Below are 25,700 nucleotides of genomic sequence, written 5' to 3'. Positions count from 1 at the left end.
TTTCTACTTGTATTCAACATGATATTAGAACTTCTACCAGAGCCATTAAATAAGAAAGAGAAACAAAAGGCATCCCAACTGTCAGAAGTAAAATAATCTTTTTTGTAGCTGATATAATTTTATATGTACAAAACTCTAAAGAATCCACAAAGAAAACCTGTTAGAAAAAAACTCAGCAAACTTACAAAATATAAAACCAAGACATAAAAGTTAGTTATGTTTCTATTTAGCAGTAATGAAAAATCCGAAAACAAAAGTAATAATTCCCTCTACAATACCATCCAAAAAGGTGATACACTCAAGAATAAACTTAAACAAGACACTTGCTGTATATTACACAATAGTGATAAAAGAAATGAAAGAAGACAAAAATAAGAGGAAATACATCCCACACTCATGGATTGAAAGACCTAATATTGTTGACAATACCACCCAAAGCAATCTACAATGCAATGCAGTCTCTAACAAAATCTCAGTGATGTTTCAGGCAGAACAGAAAAACCCACCCTAAAAAAGTCATACGGAATCTCAAGGGACCACAAATTACCAAAACAGTTTTGAAAAAGAACAAAGTTGGAGAACTCACACAGCCCGATTTCAAAACTTGCTATATAAAGCTATGGTAATCAAAAAAGTGTGCTACTGGCATAAGAACAGATAGACTGATGGAGTAAATAGAGATCCCAGAAATAAACCTTCACATATATTATGGCTAACTGCATATTGACAAGTATGCCAAGACCATTCAATGGAGAAAAGACCATCTTTTCAACAAACAATGCTGGGAAAACTGGACATCCACATGGAAAATAATGAAATTGGACTCTTCTCTCATATCATACACAAAAGTTCACTCGAAATCAAAGACCTAAGTCTAACAGCTAAAACTATAAAACTCTTAGAAGAAACCATAAGGGAAAAGCTTCGTAATGTTAGATTCAGCAAAAATTTCTTGACTATGACACTAAAAGCACAGGCAACAAAAGAAAAAAACAGAAAAACTGGATTACCAAATTAAAATTTTTTGTGGATCAAAGAATGCTACCAAGAGAGTAAAAAGGCAGCCCACAGAATGGGGGGAAAAATCTGAAAATGATGTATCTGACAAAGGATTAAAATCCATGATGTATAAAGAACTCCTACACCCCAACAACAAAATAATCCAATTCAAAAACGGTCAAAGGACTGGAATAGGTCTTTCTCCAGAGAAAATATACAAATGGCCAATACACACATGGAAAAATGTATTCAACAATCTGAGCCATGTGGAAAATGCAAATCAAATCCATAATGAGATACAATCCATATCCTAAATAGCTATTACTTAAAAAAAAAGTGTTGGTGAGGATATGGAAAAATTGGAACTCTTATGCATTGCTAATGGAAATATAAAATGGTGCAGCATTGTGGAAAACAGTTTGGCAGTTCTTCAGAAAGACAAACTGAATTATAATATAATTTAGCAATTCCAGACCTAGGTATAAACCCAAAAAAATTGAAAGCAGAGACTCAAACACTAGAACACCCATGTTTATAGCGGCATTATTCACAATAGCCAAAAGGTTGAAACAATCCAAGTGTCCATCAACATATGAATGTATAAACAAAATGTAGTATATACATACATTGAAATATTATTCAGTCACGAAAAGGAATGAAATTCTGATACATGTTATAACATGTAAACATTATGCTAAGTGAAACAGATAAATTCATAAAGACAGTAGGACAAGTTATCAGAGGCTGGGGGTGGGGAAGAAAAATGGGGAGTTATTGTTTAAGGGTTACTGAGCTATTTGGGATGTGAAACAGTTCTGGAGATGAATAATGGCAACAGTTGCATGACACTTGGGGTATTTAATGGTACTGAACCATACATTAATGGTTAGAATAGTTAATTTTATATATGTTTTACTTCAATTTAAATATAAGACACTGTAAAAAAAACTCAATAAAAGAAATGTATGCAAGTCCTAACTTAGGGCCAAATAAGGCGACTTCCACAACTTATCTGGGGAGCCCGCAGAACATGGTACAGGGTTTAAGATGACAGGTTCTGAATGAAGCTACACTACCCAGTCTAATCCTGGCTCCACCTTTCTGTAGCTGTGTGACCTCAGGCAAGTTGCTTCATCCTTTTGGTCAGAATCTCCAATCTAGACAACAATACTAGTGTCTTTCTCACAGGATTGTTATAAAGATTAATGAGTTATTCACTTATTATTGCCCTTAGAATGAGTTAATTCATATGAAGCACTGACACAAAGAGATTAATAATGACGAACTCATTGTTAGTAGCTAGCCAAACAAACCCATCAATCCACATTCAAAATTAAATATGAATGGCTTTGATCTGAATTTATTTTGGTGTTCAAATTCAGAAAATTACCTAGTAATAATTAGTAAATTCTCAGATGTTCACGGTCAGAAACAGGTTTTATCATAGTATTTTGATGACAGTTCTACGTGCTTTCCTATTGCCCAGATTTCATAAGGTAGCAAGAAACACATATATTAGGTATCCTTCACTGTCCCTTCCTTCTATATTTCACTAATTTGCATGATTAAGAGTTTCTTAAATTACTACGAATCATGAGAATTTCTTGTTTAAAGTTGCAGCTATGAAACTTAAATTTACAGAATGTTGGTACTGGATTGTTCTAAAAGTCATACTAGTACTCATTTCCCTTATACATTGCTACTTAAAATTTGAAAAAAAATACTTGGTCTCTAAGGAATACTAAATACTTACCAACTGAAGATAGAAATCAGTAGGACTATTTATATGACAAACCATAACTGAAACGTCTGTCATTTCTTTAGGCAAAACAGGTGGGTGATAATGTAAAGTCATATTTTTTTCAGAGTGGCTTCTTGGTGATTGTGACCTAAACCTAATCGAAAGCACAATCAAAGCATAAGCAAGAACCATTTTCTTCAAAGAATCTCTTCTCTTAGCAATTTGGTCTGAAGAAAAGACTTGTGCATGTACTTATTTATCTACCAAGAGTATTCCCTTTCCAATTTCTCTTCTAATACATTTCTTGGTATTGTCTCCAATTATCAAACTAGGTTAAATAAGATGTCAAGTTTCCAAAGTCAACAATTGACCTTCAATTTTGTGTTGGAACATTTTTGAGCCAGGCCTGTTTCTTCTACTCAGATTCAAGGATTCTCCTCTTTTGAACAAAAACAAAGCAAAACAAAAAAACAGTTTCTCATCTTTCAGTTAAATTGATAACCACAGTTCATAGTAGCACCCAGGCCAGCTGAGGGTCTCCGTGGGCCCCCTCCAGCTCTAATACTACTCTTATTTCTCTACAATGAAACCTACTTGGGTCACTTCCAGAGTCATCTCCCCACTCGGACAAAAAGTTAGTATCTTCCACTATCTCTCTCAGTCGTCCTACTTTGTTCATCAGTGATGGGGGTGGGGGAAGAAAGTTGAAGTATCTATTCTAGATTCAGACATTAAATACAGAGTGGGTGATCATGAACTTACTCTAAAGGGTAGAAAATTTAAGCCAGGCACTGTTAAACTGTAATTCTTAAAACCATAGGGGAGCTGTCTGTGAAGTTATCAGGAGTCTAAAATTTGTTTCAGTATCTACAGTTTCTATTTTGAGTTGTAATTGAGTTTTAATTTCTTTATTAAATTATCTGAATGTCATTTTCTGACAATTATACTTAGAAAACTAATAGCGGTTTTTTTAATCTCTTAATGTTCACTTTGGAGTCAGTCCATAGTTTTTAAAGGTAAATTCTGCTATTCCAATTTATAACTATAATTTCAAAAGTATTTAATAAGTTACCTACCTTGCTAATTCCATAAAAACTAATGCATCTCTAAGAGACACAGGCATATCACTGCTTATTTGATTTGTTGGTGGTTTCTGCAGGTCTACAATAAGCACACCATCTTCTTCTCTAAAAACTTTCATTAAAACAGCCTTGTTATTTACCATTTTCAAAAATTCTACTTTAGCTTCTTCTCCCCAGCCTTCATTCTGTGGAAAAAGTAAAATTCCGATGTACTTAGTAATTATAATTAGTGCTAATGGTACAATACTCTGGATTTATCTTTGGTTTTGTTTTGTTTGGATTTGGCTTTATACAACCAAAGACTGCAAACGAGCAAAGGGACTCAACCATAGACACTAAACAACAGCTATGGTCACAAACCCAAGGTCGGTGCTTATGTATGCACAATATATGGATGTGTGTGTGTGTGTGTGTGTGTATGAGCTCTATGCCCAATATGGGGCTTGAACTCACGACCCCAAGATCAAGAGTCACATGTTCTGAGCCAGCCAGGTGCCCCTAGACCTTTGATTTTATGAACAGTCTCAAGGTGTCCATAAGCTATTGTACTTTAGAATTTAGTTTCACCTCTGAGTATTAATACGAAGATTATAAATATTCTAAAATAAAACAAGTATTGCATATTTTTCTCTTAAATGACAAATTCAAAAGGTAATTTTGAAAGTATAATGGGAGCCATGTAATGCAATCAAGATATCTGTAATCATCAGTTAACTGAGTTTCCGTTAACTAGGAATATAGGAGGTACATGCTACTTAAACAGTAAGGATAAGCATTCACTCATTTAAAAAAATTTTAAGTTGATCTTTGAATCTTTAAGTCCCCCGCACCATACCTAAAGTAAATTTTAAGAGTTAAAACTATACATTTCTGGTGTTAAGTTCTTTATAGATTTTAAATATTAATCCCTTATCAGATACATTATTTGCAAATATCTTCTTCCATTCAACAGGCTGCCTTTTCATTTTGTTCATGGCTTCCTTTATTGTGCAAAAGTTTTTTATTTTGGTGTAGTTCCAAATACGTTATTTTTGCTTTTGTTTCCTTTGCCTGAGGAGACATATCTAGAAAAATGTTACTCTGGCCGATGTCAAAGAAATTACTATGTTTTATTTAGGGCTTTTATGGCTTCAGGTCTCATATTTAGGAATTTAATTCATTTTGTGTTTCTTTTTGTGCATGGTATGAGAAAATGGTCCAGTTTCCCAGCACCATTTATTGAAGAGACGGTCTTTTCCCCATTGTATATCCTCGCCTCATTGGTCATAGATTAATTGATCTTATAAGCATGGGCTTATTTCTGGGTTCTCTATTCTGTTCCATTACTATTTTGATTAGTATAGCTTTGTAGTATATTTTGAAATCTGGAATTGTGATACCTCCAGCAGAGCTGTTGAATCGCTCTGTTGTATACCTGAAACTAATGTAACTGTGTGTGCCAACTATGCTCAAATTTTGAAAAAGCTACATGTTTCTTAAAAAATAAAACCTCTTTCTAAAGGTTATAAAATTAAAGCCAACTCAGAAAATGCTAAAAATTACAAAAGACAAAATTTAAACCAATTTTACCATTTTGAGGAAAACACCGCGTGTGATATATTTCCTTTTACTTTTTATTTATTCATTCTTCCAAATATATGTTGAATGCCTACTATGTGCTAGGTAATCTGCTATGTGCTGGGAATACAATGATGGGCAAAGACACAGACTCCTGCTTTCATAGATTTCATAATAATGTAACAGTTTAACATATATTCTTACACACAATTCCTGTCTTGTAGGAGTTGTTGAGTCTTGCTGGGGAATAGACAATGCAAGTAAATATGCAAGTACTTATGCTTAAATATTTATGAAATTTTTCCTAAATACTGCAAAGTAATATGTGATATGGGCTACAACTAAGGAACAAAGTGCCACAAAAATAGTAAAGAAATGGAAACTCACACTACACTATATTTAAAAATTTTTCTCTCCACATCTGACTCAAGTTTAGTGGTTTATTTGGATATTTCATCTATCATTCCACGCATATATGCTTATTCAACTCAATTTCCCACTAAGAATATTTCTAATTATGGAACCTGAAGTTCATTTCCTTTTTTACTGGCACTGATAGTTTATTATGCAAAATGTACTTACAAGACAATTGGTGCCTCGAACTTACACTTTGCAATCTGACTGGTAATACATAGCTAAAATTGGAATATTTAGCCCCCAAAGAAGAAATAATTTAAGTCTCACTTACCGAATTCTGTGGAACAATGTCTTTCAATGAGCATGGCAGTGCTAACGGCTGGATGTCTTTCAGCAGCTCTTCAATATACGGTTCAGACTTCCTAAGAACTAGGCATAAGTCATTTATTACTATATGCTGCTCAGCAGTGTGTTCTGATCTTGCGTGGGTATCACCAACTCTAGAAGAATTCAAGTGGTATTTATTGAAAATAATACTTGAAACACAAATTTGCTTTCCTCCATAAAAGGTATGCATTTTTTTTAAAAAATATAATTTACTGTCAAAACAGGTATGCATTTCTAAGTCTCCTTAAGCTGAATCTTCCAGAAAGTTATACTCTGATTCATACTTACTGCATAGCTTTAACCTAGTTTTTATAACTACAGACATTGATTTTTCTCTATAGAATTAAATCTCAATTGACTTAATCTGAATTGTCTTTCATATTTCTATTTGGCTTAAATTTAAAGGGGATAATGATGTCCTCAAACAGAAATCTATTTATTTATAAAGCTATGGCCATTAGATAGTGACCATTTTATAGTTAATAGTGGTCCTTACTATAGAAACATTTTCAGTTTTATTTTTATTATTTTATCATTTTTGTTTTATTTTCCTAGAAGACTGAAATATTTTTGAATACTGATGGTTAGACACTATGCCACTTCAATATGCACTGATAAAATTATAGAAGTCTGATTTAAAATTTTACTGAGTCATCCTGCAGCTAGTTGTAATACTTTATTTAAAGGAAATACTTTTGTGCATCATTCCCTGTTTTGAAGCAACACAGAAAAGTACTTAAGTTTGGGTTACATCAAAAATCTCCTTTGGGGCGCCTGGGTGGCGCAGTCAGTTAAGCGTCTGACTTCAGCCAGGTCACGATCTCACGGTCCGTGAGTTCGAGCCCCGTGTCAGGGTCTGGGCTGATGGCTCAGAGCCTGCAGCCTGTTTCCGATTCTGTGTCTCCCTCTCTCTCTGCCCCTCCCCCGTTCATGCTCTGTCTCTCTCTGTCCCAAAAAAATAAATAAATAAACGTTGAAAAAAAAATAAAAAAAAAAATCTCCTTTTACTAGCTCCTCACCTAGTAACATTGATAAATGATAATACTTCACTAATTTAGTAATTAGTAAAACAAATTATAGAGCCAAATTATATGTCTTAGAAGTGAAGAATGATAAATTACTCCTCTCTATCCCCATTTTCAATTTCCTTTATTCTTTAGTATCCCACCCCCATGATCAACAGGCCAGAAACATGTAACTACTATAAAACATCATACCCCGTAACAATTAGGACTTCAGAATTTCCAAAATCTACCATGAATATTTGTATTAGTGCAACTTCACGGACTGAGAATTTGGTTGGACTACAAAATTTTCTAATATTTTCGCTTTCTATTGGAATTAATTCAGTGATAGTTCCTCGACACCACATTCCATTTTCAATACTGTTGACAAATATTCTTGCACCTAAATAATAAGGAAGACAAATCATTATCAGTATTTATGGAGAAAAATACCTAATAAGCTCTAACTTACGAACACATATATCAGTTTCATCACGAAGAAATCTTAATTCATTTATTTACTGAGGACATATACATGTCAGGTGCTATGAAAAAAATAAAGGTAGTATACTGTGATAGCTTCTGTTATATAGCTAAATAGGGAGCTAAAAACAAGGTTAGCAGTCTCTTATTGAAGACCTATGTTTTATGAACTATACCAAAGATGAATGAGACCATCCTGCCATCAAGAAGCTCAAGAAAGAAAAAGAGATGGGCAAATGACTGTACTTACAACAATAAAAATTTTCTATCCATGCGTGTGCACACATAGATGTACAGATATATAAATGCTGAAATCTGTAAAATACTTTGGGAGCATAAAGGAAGAAGCAATTACCTTCTCTTGATAAAGAGGAATGAAAGTAAAGAAACAATGAAAGGCAGTATGTGACATGCCAAAATTAAATACACACTGGGAGTTCAGAGAAGGGGAAGATGAACCAAGGACATAGCAGCAGAGGAAGACCTTAGGGAGAGATCAGATGAATTACAAATTAATAACCAGGAAAAAAGGTCAAGAAAGAAGGAGGCCTGAATTTGAATGCTCACTATGATCTCAGTGATGTTCTCAGTACATTACGTTTGAATTTACTTACTCCACAACAACAACCCTATGGAGATGGTGGCAAAGAGGTAGGAGGAGAATCCAAGTAGTCTTAGAGTCCATCCTCTTAACAACTAAGTTACCTATCTGAGATAAACTGGTAGATCTGACCACTGATTATATACAGAGGGATCCTGTATAATCCCCTCTGGACATGCTAATAAAAATAGGATAGTTGAGAGGCACATTAGGGCAACCTTTTAATTTTAGTTCTAACCAAAATGTTTATTTGGCCTAAAGATTATCATCAACCTTTCTCTTATGTCAATGTACCACGTAACCAATTATTTTGGCTTAAAGATTATCATCAACGTTTCTCTTAGGTAGATACACTACGTAACCAATTATTCTTAGTTTTAAACTATACACTATTAAACCATTCTTTTAAGTTTATTTATTCATTTACTTTCAGAGAGAGAAAGATAAGGCACATGCGTGAGAGGGAGGGAGGGAGGGAGGGAGAGAGAGAGAGAGATAGAGAGAGAAAATCCCTGCACTAGTGCAGAGCCTGATGTGGGGCTTGAACTCCCAAACCATGAGATCATGACCTGAGCCGAAATCAGGAGTTAGACACTTAACTGACTGAGCCATCCAGGAGCCCCAAACCATTCTTTTTTGATAGGTAAGTTAAAAGACTATTGAAGACATTTGTTGTCCTTTGCAGTGAAGAGCATATGTAGGAAAAAGGAACAAAAGGATATCCTCCTGAAGTATCATTTCACATTTCTTCCCTTATCACTCATTACTCAAAATATAGGTACTTAAGTCATGCAAATTTATTTGCCTTGAAATAATAATTGTCCTTAACTGAAAACAATGAATGACTTTTTGGCTTTTTTAGAAAATTTTCTGAATCTAAGCTGAACTCTTTCGGACATGTATTAAATTTTAGAGAATTACTTGTAGCCATAAAAGTTTAATACAACATTTCTTTCTTCTTAGATACTCAACAGTTAAAAGTTATCTAAAGTTAAAAATTACTATTAATTTTTGTCAGAAGTATACGATAATCCTAATTTTTGAATATTCTGAGAAGCTACACAGATAAGCTGAGAGTTAGTCACACTTTTAAAGTACTATATAACTAAACAGGTAATACTTTTTGGTATTATACATAGGCATTGATTGCTATTAATAGATGGTTTTCTCACTCTGTTAATAAATCATATAATAGCTTTGTCTTATTATAATCAAATTTAGTCAATGTATTATAAGGAAAACATTTGCAATAAGACCCTAAATTATGGCAAATTACACAAACCCTCAGCGTGGGTACCCTCAAAATATACTACCCTCTGTGGGGTCCTAGGAAACAGGTGCCGGTGTTCTCCTGCATCTCATTTAAGTGCTTAATGACATCCTCAATATTCACATGTGGACAGCAAGGGACTAACAGCCACAGTACAAGGAATCGTGTTAGAGGCCAATTTTCCCTGGAGACAGGGAAGCAAACTACATAACCTGCGATGGGCTTTGTAATTTAAAAAAATAACTCCTTTCACTCTGTAATTGAGGTTTTATATATACTTCACTCAGCAGTCAATATTTAGCTAACTTACCTAAATAAAATTATATCACTACAAAACTTTTAAGTTTATTTTGAGAGAGAGCCAAAGAGAGCACAAATAGCAGAGGGGCAGAAAGAGAGGGAGAGAGAGAAACCCAAGCAGGCTCTGCACTGTCAACGCAGAGCCTGACACAGGGCTCGATCACACAGACTGTGAGATCCTGACCTGAGCCGAAATCAAGAGTCAGACACTCAACTGACTAAGCCACCCAGGCACCCCTCTTATAAAACTTTTATGCTTCTGGAACAAATCTGTATTATATAAGGTCTATAAGGGTTAGCCTATAAGGGTTGGCCAAATACTATATAATATTTACATAAACTTGATATTTTAGCTTGGAGTAATATTTCATTACCTAGCTCCAAAAGGTCTGAAGGATCAAGGTGTAAACTCTTACTGCAAAACTGATCGACCTTCTTTTCCAGTACTGTTGCATCTTTAATTTGTGAATACTTCCGGACATAAAAGTGGCAAGGATGTATTACATGGCTTACAAAAACTAGCTCTGGAGAACCTAGATAAGAATATTTAACCCATATTAACAAATCATAAGTTAGGAATGAATTCACAAAACCTGAATGCAATATCCTCTAAAAGAATATTAAGTGTCTTGTGGCATTGAAAACTCTAGAATACTTAAGCCCCACAAAAAGAAGTCCAAACCGAAAATAGTAACTAGACTGATAAAGTTCCCACTACCAACATTAAATCCTTTAGCATAACCTGAACTGCAACTATTTTATTTTACATGCCAGGTATTTTAAGTGGAATTGTAGTTCACGTGGTAGTTAGATGCTGAAGTCAAGATATGCTATAACTCTATCATATTACAACAAAACATCAGTTTATTTATGGATATTTTGGAACTCAGAACTCCATTGATATTAAATAGACTTCTTGCATATCTCAAAAAATCCTGTTTATACTATATCCAAAGAACTAATAATTAGCTCATAGATACTCTGAATCACAAATCTTACCTGGCTAGAAAGGGGTGAAAAAAACATCTGGGCAAAGCCAAATACTAAGCACCATTTAGGGGAAGAGATACATGTTTTGGTGGAAGCTGGGGGTGGTAGTGAGGGTAGAATAAAAGAAAAAAATATTCTGTTTACAGCAGTAATGAAGCCAAGTGTAGCTACTGAAAAGATGTTCAGAATATAATGTTACAAAAAAAAAAAAAAGGAATTAAAAGAACAGAACAGTGTGCACGGTGTGCTATGTTTTTGTATAAAAACAAGTTAGAAAAATAATATATGTGTATTTGCATATGCATAAAGAAACTGTGGAAGGGAAAGAAGGACCGAATGAAATGGGAACAGTTAGGTAAAAATTTCACAGTATTTTAATATATAATTTTTGAACAATGTAGATGTTTCATTTAGTAAAAATGTTTAAAACTCAAAAACTAGGAGGAGTGGAATTGGAGACAGTCAAGTATAGACAGATGATAAAAACTGAACAAGTGGATCATTTTAACTATCCAATACAGATCACAAAGAATAATATCCATATTGAATATGGGGTAAAGAGATAAATATGTATAACTGGGGAGACAGTTGACAGAAGTGTTATAAATTTCAGAAACATTTTTGCCAATAACAGCCAAAACCTTTAATACTCAAAAGGAAGAAGTTTTAGTTGATAGTAATATTCATTTTACTCACTGCCTTCATACTATGTAAGAGTTACTTTACGTACAGCAAACTCCACAACATCAAGTTCAGAGTTGTTAAAGTACCTGCTTTTGATCCAACAGCGGAAGATGATTTTTTCTGAAAAGGCTTTTTTGGATCTCTAGGTGTTTCCACAAGATAATCTGTGAAGCGTGCTTCATCAAAATAGGAAATAAAGGCAATTGTACTAGTTTTATTAAGTTGACAATGGTATACTACTGTTTAAAAAGCTGTACTTGAATTGGCGAAATACTGGAATGGTAAGACTCCTTGTTATCAGTAGGTAAAGTCATAATAGATTTCTTAAATCACTGAGATTTCAATGATAATAATACAATGGAAACAACTGAAAACATGCTCCTCCTTTTTTTTTTTTTCATTCAAAATGTCATTCTGCAGAATCAACCAATGAAACAGACTGAGAAGTGATGGATAACAGATCTCTTAACTCACTGAGATTTCAGTGATAAAATACAATAGAAACAACTGAAAACATGTTCCTCCCCTCCCCCCCCCCCCCCCCACCCCCGGCTGTTTCATTCAAAATGTCATTCTGTAGAATCAACCAATGAAACAGACTGGGAAGTGGTGGGTGGAAGAGAACTAAAATGGAACTTGAAAATGGTCCTAAAGAAGACCAGTAATATAAATACACAGTAGTAGTAGTTAATGGGGAGAATACAACATTGTAAATCTAATCAAAGTATTATGATACATTGAAATGTTACAAAATAGATGCTATTATATTCATGACAGATTTTATTTCAGATTATGTAACAGGTTATATCTTTAAACAATTTTTTATAACAGATTATATCTCAGAACAAAGATTTAGGAGAAGCTATTCTTTAAGGACAAAGACATGAGATCGTTTCTACAAGTATCTTCATTTTTTATATAAGGTTTATGTGTAGAACACCAAAAAGTCAAATACTTCAATTAAACCAAACATTAAATTAACATCTTAGAGTTTAGATTATTGCATTAAAAATAAAAATTATCCTAACTCTGGAAAATGTGAAAGCAGGGACAAGGAATCAATGGATGTTAACTCACAATCAAGAAGGTATAAGATAACAGCACTATGTTTCTATTAAATATAGGGACTAATTTTGTTTCTAATTACAGACATATTGTTTCCTTGCTTTTGTATTTTCACTCACTTTCCAGGTTTTCTTCAATAATTTCTTCAATTATCACATCAGGGCTAGATCCCATCTGAGGCAGAATAGTAACGGTTTGAGGGGATGGTGTTGCAACAACCTCTTTCTGTGGCTGGAAATCTTCTGCTTCTAAATGCACATCATTGGTTTCCCATTGCAAAGAACATGGTGGGGCTTCATTAGTTAGGAAAGACACGTCAATCTTTTTCTTTTCTTGTGATGGGTATGTATCATGACAAGAAAATTCCTTTTTATGATTATATTGCTTTTGAACATTCTGTTCCATTTCATTTTCTTGGGGATTACGTCTGTTTAAAAAATAGACAAGTATTAAGAACACTTGTGATGAGCACTGAGTGTTGGAAGTATGTGATAGATCACTAAATTCTGTACCAGAAACCAATATTACACTGCATGTTAACTAACTGGAATAAATAAAAGTTGGGAGGAAAAAAATACATAGGCATATGGCTACTTTAAATTGTTTCATAAATTTTTTGTATCTACATTCAAGTCATTTCCTATTCACACGACAGTTAATAAGGTGACACATATAGGAGTGTCTGGGTGGCTCAGTCAGTTGAGCATCCAACTCCTGGTTTGGCTCAGGTCATTATCTTGTGGTTCATGAGTTTGAGCCCCACATCAGGCCCTGTGCTGGCTGTGTGGAGCCTACTTGGGATTCTCTCTCTCTCCCTCCCCTGCTCATGCTCTCTCTCTCAAAATAAATAAACTTAAAAAAATACCATGACACATATAAAAAGGTAAAGCTGTATAGGTGCCTCAGAAGTATCTTTTACATAGCCTTACTGATGTATAATTTGCATAACATGAAACTCAATCATCTTTACTAAATTTACAGTTGTGCAACCATCACCATAATCTAATTTTAGAACATTTTAATCTAATTTTAGAACCCAGAAGGAACTTTTGCCCATTCCCAGCCCTAAGCAAACCTAAGGTTTTTTTTTTTAATATGAAATTTATTGTCAAATTCGTTTCCATACAACACCCAGTGCTCATCCCAACAGGTGCCCTCCTCAATGCCCAGCACCCACCCTCAATTCCCTCCCACCCCCCATCAACCCTCAGCTTATTCTCAGTTTTTAAGAGAAACCTAGGGGTTTTAAAAGGTCAACAAGAGGTATAATCAATGAGAAGCTGAAGGAAAAAGTTGATACAGTCATGTCATAATCTTCTAGTCCTAAAAAACAATGAATATAGGCTTAAAAAATCATTGTGATTTGGCTTAGCTGTTTGATTTTAAATTATGGTTATTTCTTCTAATTCCCTAGCTTAAAAATAAAGTATAGGAAACAGTGAAGGGTACAATCCTGAACAGATCATTAGAAATCTCCACCTAGCCTAAAAACCACCTTTAGTCTGAACCCTTTAGGAGGTATTATTTGGTAGCCACTAACCTACAGCTAATCGTTTATATGGTTGACTCCATGTTTTTCTATCTTCTTCACATATCCACATAGATTTAGGCTATCAAATCTACAAGTACAGAAATTCTATCAAAGAAATGAGATGGAGTCTCAAAAAGCTTGTCTTTTAGTTAACCCATTACGAATTTAGCTTCATCACAGATCATCACTGAGAAAACATTTTAGGGCTGGAAGCAGACCGTGCTCTACATGGAAGACTACCTGACCGTGAAGACGGGCAAGGAGATCTTTGGCACCACTGGCATGTGGCCCAATGCCAAGAATAATTGCGACCTGGACTTCACCATCGATCTGGACTTCAAGGGCCAGCTGTGCGAGCTGTCCTGCTCCACTGACTACCGGATGCGCTGGGGCGGCATCCGGCTTCTGCCGCCCTGGCCGGGCTGGCCCTGCACGGGCCCAGGGGCTGCGGCATTCCTAGGCAGTTTGGGGGCTCCCTCTTCCTTTCCTTCCCTCTCTCAGAAGGGGGTTTTAGGGGCCTGGGCTGGGAGGAGGGGGCACTTTGTGACTGTGTTTTTCATAACTTATGTTTTGATATGGTTGCATTTATGCCAATAAATCCTCAGCTGGGATGGGTAAATAAATAAATAAATAAATGGCATTTTAGGGGTGCCTGGGTGGCTCAGTCGGTTAAGCGTTGGACTCTGGTTTCAGCTCAGGTCATGATCTCATGGTTCATGAGTTTGAGCCCTGCGTTGGGCTCTGGGCTGACAGCACAAAAGCTGCCTGAGATTCTCTCTCTCTCCCTCTCTCTCTGCCCCTCCTCTGCTCTGTCTCTCAAAATAAATAAACTTAAAAGTAATTTTTTTAAATAAAAAAATAAAAAGCATTTTAGAAATAAGAACAAGGCCAATTAGATTCAGCAATGACACATTATCTGTTTCTTCCAACAAAAGGTATGCTTTGAATACACGTTGAATTCAAAAGATATGTATATCTGAGGATATGTATATGTACACAACTTTGCAAACCACACATTCCTTTTTATAACAACTCTCATTTGACCTGGGATATTTAACACTGTCCACCAAGTCCAGTCTCAAACTCCCCCTTTGACTTCTAGAGCACCACTTGCTCCCATTTGTTCTTCAACCTCTGCCTACTCCTTCTCAATCTTGTTTTGTTTTGTTTTTGCAGGTTGCCCTTTTTCAGTTTTAAAATTTAATATTTTTCCAAGGTACTGTCCTTGACTTATGTCAGTACCTACTCTTACTGGGCAAACCCATTGTTTAATTACCACCTGTAATAAGTAGAAGCAGATTACGGTGTACTTTCTCTTAAAACTAGGAAAAAATTTAAGACTACTCTGAATTAAATTTAAAATCAAAACAAGATATATGCAGACTCTTAAAGAGACAGAATAGCTTTTGATACTAAAAATGTTCAATAGTGACAATATTCAAGTTATGGAAATATCTAGAAGAATGTATTCATTGCAAAGACTGATGATTATCCATGGAAGCACAAAAGTAAGGTCACAGACAAATATGGTACAGGGCTCCACACCTGGGGGAAGATGCCCTGAGCCCAAGGACTAGCACTCTAGACCTCTGGCAGCGTCTTTCCTCTGAGGTAAGAAATGCGCTATCTAAGCCTAATGCTATTAAGCTACTTGATTAATCTTTTCCCCTTTATTCCAAACAAGACTGCAAACAAAGAAATTTTTGATAATTTCGCTTCTTAGGCCTGTCTGGACTAGAAAAGAATCCCAACACAAGTATCCTAGTCCCTGTGGCAATTGTATTTGTCCATTAAGTTAATAAACTAGCATTCTGGCTAAACTGGCATTCAGTTTTGTGAATTTGGCTTACAGGAGTTTACCTGGCTTAAAGCAGATCTGCTCATGTCTGTTCCTGACCTTTTAACACTGTGGGCTAAACTCTAGAAGGTAATGAATGTGATGCTCCCTGAGGGATGATTTCCCCTGGACACATACCACTTAAAATTGAATGAACTTATTTTCTTTCGGTGGGTTTCTAAACCATCTGTATTCTGACTAATCCTAAACCTAGAATCAAGTTCAAGACCTTTTCTTAAGTTTTAGCACATGTAGCTAACTGCTCTCTGGACATTTTCCCCCATACATCTCATCAACAACAGTAACTCAACATGTCTACTATCCCCAACTCCCAAATTTTCTTCTTGTAGTCCCAATCTTGGTGAATACCAATCCATCAACTTAATCACCAAAGCCAGGCCTGTAAAGGATGCTTCTCTTTCCCTCATTTATCACACTCAAACAGTAAGTTTTATCAATTTTCCCTACTTAGCATTTGTCATATCTATTGCTCTCTAGTGATACTACCTATGTTTCGTTTCTCATCATTTGCTGAGACTATTGATACAATAGCCCCACTGATCCTTCAGCCTCAAGCCTCATACTCCTTTCCAAATAATCCTATAAATAGCCACCAAAGTTACCTTTTTAAAATTCAAATTATTTTATTTTCATGTTGAAATTATCTTTTAGTGGTTTTCAACTGTCTATAGCTGTGCTGTCCAATAGAACTTTCCATGATAATGCAAGTGTGGGACTGTCCAACATGGTAGCTACTAACCACAAGTGGCTACTACTGAGCACCTGAAATGTGCTAGTACAATTAAGGAATCCAATTTTTCAATTTTTTTTTAAGTAATCTCTACGATCAACGTGAGGCTCGAACTCATGACCCCAAGATCAAGAGTCACATGCTCTACCAACTGAGCCAGCCAGGCACCCCTCCAATTTTTTCTTTTAACTTTGTTTTAATTAATTTGTGCTTAAATTTAAATGGGCACATGTGGTTAATGGATACCATATTGGATAACATGGATGTAGAAAAAAAAAGTCCAAACTGCTGCACAGCATACAAAGTCTTCAGGATTTAGCTTATATGTATCGTCTACCAAGTGAAATTATATATGCAGTTCCCTGAATGTAGTATGTTATCTCACTGACCATACCTTTCTTTCTGTTATGATGCATCCCTCCTTTTTGATTGCCTTTCCAATTGTTAGTCATTTTTCATAGATAAAATTTTCCTTTTCCCAAATCGATTGTTACCACTAAAAATGGACCATTCCTTTCTTTTGCATCTCCATTAAATTCTGTATATATTACTATCATAGCAATTATTCACTTTATTGTTTACATATGTCATCCTCTACTTATTGTAACTTCTCTGACATATATAATGTTTAGCATGTTAGTGCTTAGAACAAAATCAGTGTTCAATCCTGTCTGAACGAATGAATCTCAAAGATAACTTTCACATATATATCATTTAATACTGATTCCAGGTCGTTTCATTCTTAAATATCTCACAGAATTTAATAGATAGAAATCGTTGCCCTTTATATTATTTTACAGCTTTTGAATCATACATACAACACATCAGTTTTCCTGTCTCTTAGGTAATTTTTCTGTCTCTTAGACTCTATCAGATATTAATGGCATGTTGCCATTCTTATACTTACTTTGTTAAGCTCTCAAATTCAATCTTTCCCATATTGTTGAACATACAGATGATCTCACTACAATTCATATTCAACCTGAAATAAAACACTAGCATGTAAGTAAATGTTCTAATCCAAGTTTATTACTTTCTCTAAAAGTCAGCTGAACTGAACTATTACTTTCTATAAAAGTAAACTATTACTTCCTATACTTTTACTATTACTTTCTATAAAAGTCAGTTGCTGACATTAAACTCTAAAAGACAGAACATTTTTAAATGCTCTAATACAAATTTGTTACTTTCTTTAAAAGTCAGTTGCTGACATTAAAAACCCTAAAAGACAACAATTTTTTTCTTTTTCCTTTTTTTATATTTAATTTTTAAAATTTACATCTAAGTTAGTTAGCATATAGTGCAACAATGATTTCAGGAGTAGATTCCTTAATGTCCCTTACCCATTTAGCCCATCTCCCCTCCCACAAGCCCTCCAGTAACCCTGTTTGTTCTCCATATTTAAGAGTCTGTTTTGTTCCCCTCCCTGTTTTTATATTATTTTTGCTTCCTTTCCCTTGTGTTCATCTGTTCTGTGTCTTAAAGTCCTCATATGAGTATTATGCTCAGCGGAATTAGTCAGAGAAAGACAAATATCATATAACAATTTTTTTCTAATGTATAAGTTACTATTACATTATATGGTTGTTAATTTGGAAACATTTGTGACCCAAATTTCAATTTATAATTGCTTGCTATTTAATAAATCTAGGCTCTAATACATTTTATACTTAATTGTTATGTTCTCCTGAGTTATAACTTCTTACCTGGGAGAATTCCTTAGTTTTAGAGTGCTAACTTGTAACAATTCACTCTCAAATGTTAATTTCAAAGTACGGATAATCTAGAATCAGAAGAGAAGTGTTACTCAGATGTGAAATTTTTAAAAAATAATTATCGCTAAAACAAATTAAGATTTTAGAATTAAAACTATATCCTTTAATAAGTGTTTTACTAATTAATGTGTTCAAGGTTTGATTTTAGGCATCCAATGAGAGCAAATCAAGTGTTTATGAATTTTTTCCCTAACGAAATTTAAAATCTTTTAGAGATATAAATAACAGATAACAACAAAAGACAGTAGTTAACAAATAGAATATAGTTATGTAATCACAGAAAATTCTGATCAGATTCATTCTGCACTTGCACTGCTATCCTCAAATGTCTTTTTTGCCTCATCTTCTTAATGAATCTAACTAGGGAGAAGACCAAATCTTATCACTTTTTTACACCTCCTAATGCCGCTTGTGTAATACAACTGGAGAGAGGCCTGACCAAGTAAGATGGTGGCAAACTCTTCACCCTTCACTTATAGACTTTGAAGGCAGAAAAACCAATGGCTTCTATTTTATACCTCAGTTCTTCCCAAACACATGCTTATCTGTGGGAAATGAGGCCATGAGGATTCAAAGACAATAGAGTAGGATCTATATCCAAAGAGAGCAAGGTAGAACTCAGAAAAAAAGATCAATGGTTAACCCTGTCTTGTCAAACAATCTCATCAGAAACATGTTTTTATTTTTGCCCAACTATGCTCCCTAGGCACCTGGATAGATGACAGGACATACTGGACACACCCTGTCTCTTGACCTGCATATTCGGAGAGGCAGGAAGAAGGGGGAAAAACCCTGAATGAGATCTTTAAGTTAAATTTTATTTTAGAGAGAGAGAGAAAGCAAGCAGAGCATGAATGAGGGAGAAAGGGGGGGGGGGGGGAGAGAGAGAGACTTTTTTTTTTTTTGAGAGACAGAGAGACAGACACTCTTAAGCAGGCTCCATGCTCAGCACAGAGCCCAGTGCAGGGCTTGAGCCTGTGACCCTGGGATCATGACCTGAGCCCAAATCAAGAGTCAGACGCTCAACTGCCACCAGGCGTCTTTTGAATTAAGTTTTTACGAGCTGACAGACATACCTAAATTCATATCATGAAAAGAAAAACAAGTCCCATTAAGTTTGCTGCCCTTATATATCCTCATTTTTTATTCAAATGTCTTAGGAACATCAATTTTCAACTCAATGTCACCCTACTTGCTTTCGGATTGTATGTTATAAAGACCTTACTGAACCATTTCCCTAACTGGTAAATAACAAAAGGCTAAATAAATTAATGTTTGTCTTAGAATTCAAACTAAGAATTGAGGCCAAATAAATTAGGATAATCTAAAAATATATTCTTCTTAAGTCTTAAATAGTATATTCCAAAGCATATAAAATAATACACTTCAGAAATAATTTATATTATGATCTATTAAAATTACCTGATTCAGGTCACAATAAGTCCTTAAAGAAGGTGCTGATTTTAACTCTCTTGCTATCTTCATAGCTGCAGCCAAATCATTTTTTTTCTCTTCAATGTAGCTTTTAGCCATTATTACATTTGACAGATAATCATCTGTATTTCTTACTACTTCTTCACACAGGTTCTTTTTCCTTCATATAAGATCCCAAAATTATTTTACAGCATTTTATAAATATGCACATGAAAGTAAGTCTATAGTACATGAGTAGTAACAAAAGGGTAATTTCACTAGTTTATGAACATGGTAAATGAGGCATTCAATTCAACTGAAATGTATTACAATTGAAAACTATGTATGGATAACTACAGAAAAAGCAGGATATAATTGTCATGTCACAGAATTACAGAAGACAGACCCAAGATGATTCTACCTAAAAGAGAAATCCTATCTTGTAATCACTTGTGCCATTTCAAAGACCCATTTGTATTCATTTCTCAAAAGTGATGTGCCTTCACATTTTAAAATTTCCATCAACACACACATAACACATAAATATACAATAAGATTTTATTTTTTTATTTTTTTAAATGTTTATTTATTTTTGAAAGAGAAAGAGCATGAGTGGGAGGAGGAACAGAGACAGAGGAAGACACAGAAATCGGAAGCAGGCTCCAGGCTCTGAGCTGTCAGCACAGAACCTGACACAGGGCTCCAACCCACGAGCTATCAAAGAAAAGCCCTGGGCCAGATGGCTGCACTGGTGAATTCTACGAAAAATTTAAAGAATTAACAACAATCCTCCTCAAACCCTTCCAAAAAATTGAAGGGCTGGGAACACTTTCTAACTTATTCTAAGAGGCCAGCATTATCAAAGCCATATGCAGACACTACAAGAAAACTACAAATATGATTATGATTATTATATGCAAAATCCTCAACAAAATATTAGCAAATTGAATTCAGCAGCATATTAAAAGGAGAATACATCATGACCAAGTGGGATTTATTCCTACATTGCACAGATGATTCAACACATGAAAATCAACGAACGTTAATACCACAACATTAATACCACAGCAGAAAGAAGTGAAAATCCCTACATGATCCCCTCAATCGATGCAGAAAAAGGATGACATAGGGACACCTGGGGGGCTCAGTCGGTTAAACATCCAACTTCAGCTCAGGCCATGATCTCGCGGTTTGTGAGTTCGAGACCTGCGTCAGGCTCTGTGCTGACAGCTCAGAGCCTGGAGCCTGCTTCGGATTCTGTGTCTCCCCCTCTCTCTGTCCCTCCCATGCTCAAGCTCTGTCTCTCTCTGTCTCTTGATAATAAATAAACGTTAAAAAATTTAGAAAAAGGATGACATATTTCAACACCCTTTCATTATAAAAACACTAAAAGAAACAGGAATTGAGGGAGATTACATCAACGTAAAGGCTATATATGAAAAACCCACAGCTAACATTACACTAGTTAGAGAAAAAGCTGTCAGTTCTTCACTAAGATCAGAAGCAAGATCAGGATGTGTTTTGGCCAATGCTATTTAACATATTATTGTTACGTTCTAGCAAGTATTAGGCAAAAAATAAATAAAAGACACCCAAATTGAAAAGAAGTTTAAATTATCTATTTTTGCACATGACATGATTTTGTATGTACAAAACCCTAAAGAGGCCATAAATATACTAGCAGGGCTGATAAATGAATTTAGCAAAGATGTAGGCTACAAAATCAACACACAAAAACTAGACACATTTCTATACATTAACAGTCTGACAAGGAAATTAAGAAAATAATTCCTTTAACACAAAACACAAAAGAATATAGTTAGGAATAAACAGACAAGGAGGGAACAGTCTGTACACTTACACACTATGCCAGATTACTGAAAGAAATGAAAGAAGACAAAAATAAGAGGAAAGACATCCCACATTCATGGATTGAAGACCTAATATTGTTGACAATACCACCCAAAGCAATCTACAATGCAATGCAGTCTCTATCAAAATCTCAGTGATGTTTCAGGCAGAACAGAAAAACCCACCCTAAAAAAGTCATACGGAATCTCAAGGGACCACAAATTGCCAAAACAGTTTTGAAAAAGAACAAAGTTGGAGAACTCACACAACCCGATTTCAAAACTTGCTACAAAGCTATGGTAATCAAAAAAGTGTGCTACTGGCATAAGAACAGACAGACTGATGGAACAGAGATCCCAGAAATAAACCCTCACAAGATATGGTTAACTGAGTACTGACAAGCATGCCAAGACATTCAACAGAGAAAAAAACCATCTTTTCAACAAATGGTGCTGAGAAAAGACATTCACATGGAAAAGAATGAAATTGGACCCTTCTCTCATACCATACACAAAAGTTCACTCGAAATCAATCAAAGACTAAGTGTAACAGCTAAAACTGTAAAATTCTTAGAAGAAAACTTAGGGCAAAAGCTTCGTAACATTAGATTCAGTGATGATTTCTTAGATAGGACACCAAAAGCACAGGCAACAAAAGAAAAAAATAAATAGAACTTCATCAATAACTTTCATGAAAAGGCAAAGAGTGAAAAGGCAATCCACAGAATGGGAAAAAAGTCTCTGAAAACGACAGATCTGATACAGGATTAATATCATTAATGTATAAAGAACTTCTACAACCCAACAACCCAACAACAAAATAAATAATCCAGTCCAAAAAAAGGACCTGAATAGACTTTTCTTCAAAAAAGATATATAAATGAGGAATAAATACGCACATGAAAAAATACTCAACATACCCAACCAGTCATGAGGAAAATGCAAAAAACCCACAAGATTAGTGTTTCATATTCATTAGGATATGATTATTAAAAAAACCCAGAAAATAACATTGTTGGTGAGGAAACTGGAACCCCATGTACTACTGGTGGGAATGTAAAATGTATAGCTACAGTGGAAAACTTTGGTGTTTCCTCAAAAAGTTAAACATAAAATTATCATATGGCACTAAACTGGACATTAAAAAATGACTAACAAGGTAATCTTTGTTATGTATATTTTGCACCATAAAAAAGTTTAAAATGCATGCACATGACTTGTAACTTAAATGTTATAATTAACGACCACATATGATATCGATAATACCAATATGGAAGACTAAAGAAATCAACCTATTTCATTCATAGTATATTGAAGACTATGTCCGAGGCATCCTAATGGGATTAAAAAAAAGAAAAAAGCACTAAGAGTACATGGACAAATACTGTTACTAATTATATTACTTTTGGCATGTTGAAACTTTTATGATCCTATTTCTTGAATTGAAAAATGTGATTAAAAATTGGAGGCACCTGGGTGGCTCAGTTGTTTAAGCATCTGACTCTTGATTTTGGTTCAGGTCATGATCTCGGCTCAGGTGGTGATCTCTGTTTGTGGGATCAAGCCCCATGTTGGGCTCTGCTCTCACAGGGTGAAGCCTGCTTGGGATTCTCTCTCTCTCTCTCTCTCTCTCTCTCTCTCTCTCTCTGCCCCTCCCCTGTTCATGCTTTCACTCTCAAAATGAGTAAATGAACATTTTAAAAAATTAAAAAAAAAAGAAAAATGTGATTAAAAATTATTAAAGATGTATTTTTGTATCCTTTGGATAAATACTTAGGAGTGCAATTGCTGAGTCATAGGGTAGTTCTGTCTTTATCTTTCCAATTTGAAGGGGCACATGAACTCCAATATTTATAGCAGCACTTCAACAATAGCCAAATTACAGAAAGAGCCCAAATGTCCATCAACTAATGAATAAAGAAAATGTATTATGTATACGTATATATATATATATATATATATACGTATACATACACATGGGTGCATATATATGTATACAATACCACCCTATATATATATATATATATATATATATATATATACATATACATATATATATATATGTGTGTGTGTGTGTGTGTGTGTGTGTGTGTGTGTATACACATACATGGAATATTAGGCATCAAAAAGAATGAAATCTTGCCATTTGCAACAACATGGATGGAGCTAGAGTGTATTATGCTAAGTGAAATAAGTCACAGAAAGACAAATACCATATGATTTCACCATATGATTTTGTTAAGAAACAGATGAACATAGGGGAAGGGAAGGAAAAATAAGATAAAAATAGATGGAGGCAAATAAGACTTAACTATAGAGAACAAACTGAAGGTTGCTGGAGGTAGGGGGTATGGGCTAAATGGGTAATAGGCATTAAGGAGAGCACTTGGGATGAGCACTGGGTGACGAATCACTAAATTCCACTTCTGAAACCAAAACTACATTATATGATAACTAACTTGAATTTAAATAAAATTTTGAAAGAAAAAAATTAAAGATCATGTATATCAGAGTTTTTAAAGTGATGGATATGTAACTGTGTGGTATGTCTAGAAATGAGTGTTAGTTATTACTTTCTCTGATGCAAATAAACAATGAAAAATGATGGAATGATGTAGAAGAAAAAGCATGTTTGCATTTTTCAAGTAAGCAAAATTCTGCAACATGGATTCAGATTTTTAAAATAATTTTCTGTGCTGCTTTAAGAAAGAAGCTTATTTAAGTTAGCTTTAGAACCAGATGGCAAATAGCCAAAAAGTTTTTAAAATGTACAAATTGTTGTTTTCAAGTTGTAGACATCAACCTGTAGGAATCACCCATTACCTTCCAAACTCATTCAAAAGTTACTCATTACTTCAATTTATACAAAGTAATAAAGTGACAAACTAATGTTAAAAACTTCAGTTTCATTGAGTTTCTATTTTTTTTTAAGTTTTAGTTATTTATTTTGAGAGAGACAGAGACCTAGCATGCTCAAGGGAGGGGCAGAGAGGGAATCCCAAGCAGGCCCTGCACTGTCAGCATAGAGCCTGATACAGGGCTCAAATCTAGGAACTGTGAGATCATGATCTCAGCTGAAATCAAGAGATGGACACTTGAGCCACCCAGGCACCCTGAATCTATATTTTTAAGTTATTACCTGGAATCAAGAGAAGTAAAAAGTTGATCAAACTGTTTCTCCAGAACCTCTATAAGACTGACTGACTCTGCTTTTGTTTCACTGTGTATGTGTTCAAGCATCTGGAAAGAACATAATACAAAGACCTAATTTGGTATTTTTATTTTATAGAAATTGTACTGTTTAAATAATTTTAAAAGTAACAGGTACTTATTAGACCTTTCAAAATAACAACACAAAGGAGATTAGGTGATAAAAATGGAATAAGTTATAAGGTTCCAACTTTAAATCCTGTTACTTGTCATCAAGATCACACCTTTGTTGACATTGAGTACCAATAAACTGGCAAAAAGGCCTAGAAAATCCACTATGTTTTCTAAATTTCTTATTCCTTTTTATCATTACAGGAAGAGCCACTCTGGATAGCTGAATGTGTCTCTGGAAGGATTCCTTAAATGAAAGAACCTTAATATGTAATATTAAAAAAACATACTTGAGTTAAAATGTTAACTATTCCACATCTTTGCACTTTTTGACAAAGAATTATTGCTTAAGATGTATGACCCATTTTTTTTCTTCCAATTTCTCCCTTTTAGAATAGGAACAGCAATCCCATACCTGTACAACCAATGTTGGAAAAACTGAATCATACCCTGAACCCCAGCCATACCTGATTTAGAAGATATTTAGATTAGATTCTGGTCTTAGACTTGATGCTGAAGGGATGGGGTGAATGTATTTTGCATGTGAAAAGGACATGAATCTGGAGGTGGGTTTCAGAGGGCAGGCTGTTATAGGGTGAATTTTGTCTGCCCCCCTCCCAAATTCATATGTTGAGGTCTTAACTCCCATATCTGCTATACTCTTTTGATTGCCTTGGTTGTTAATTTGTTGTTATTAGGTGC

At 34.8% G+C, this 25,700-nt stretch overlaps 1 protein-coding gene across 2 annotated transcripts in view; it reads right to left on the bottom strand.

Annotated features, from left to right (window-relative positions):
* RNF17 (ring finger protein 17) overlaps positions 1-25,700 on the bottom strand; it is a 112,709-nt gene that overhangs the window by 64,652 nt on the left and 22,357 nt on the right. For both annotated transcript variants that reach the window (XM_015077771.3, XM_053203629.1), the window contains exons 6-16: positions 24,817-24,917; positions 19,837-20,008; positions 18,346-18,422; positions 17,547-17,621; positions 12,640-12,947; positions 11,542-11,631; positions 10,156-10,314; positions 7,341-7,530; positions 6,068-6,236; positions 3,817-4,007; positions 2,753-2,894 (exon numbers count right to left, since the gene is read on the bottom strand). In XM_015077771.3, coding sequence (XP_014933257.3) covers positions 2,753-2,894; positions 3,817-4,007; positions 6,068-6,236; positions 7,341-7,530; positions 10,156-10,314; positions 11,542-11,631; positions 12,640-12,947; positions 17,547-17,621; positions 18,346-18,422; positions 19,837-20,008; positions 24,817-24,917 — 1,674 coding nt within the window. The remainder of the gene's footprint in view (positions 1-2,752; positions 2,895-3,816; positions 4,008-6,067; positions 6,237-7,340; positions 7,531-10,155; positions 10,315-11,541; positions 11,632-12,639; positions 12,948-17,546; positions 17,622-18,345; positions 18,423-19,836; positions 20,009-24,816; positions 24,918-25,700) is intronic.

Source organism: Acinonyx jubatus, chromosome A1 (genome assembly GCF_027475565.1).
Source record: "Acinonyx jubatus isolate Ajub_Pintada_27869175 chromosome A1, VMU_Ajub_asm_v1.0, whole genome shotgun sequence".
Lineage (NCBI taxonomy): Eukaryota > Metazoa > Chordata > Mammalia > Carnivora > Felidae > Acinonyx > Acinonyx jubatus.
This window is presented reverse-complemented; position numbering and strand designations above follow the sequence as displayed.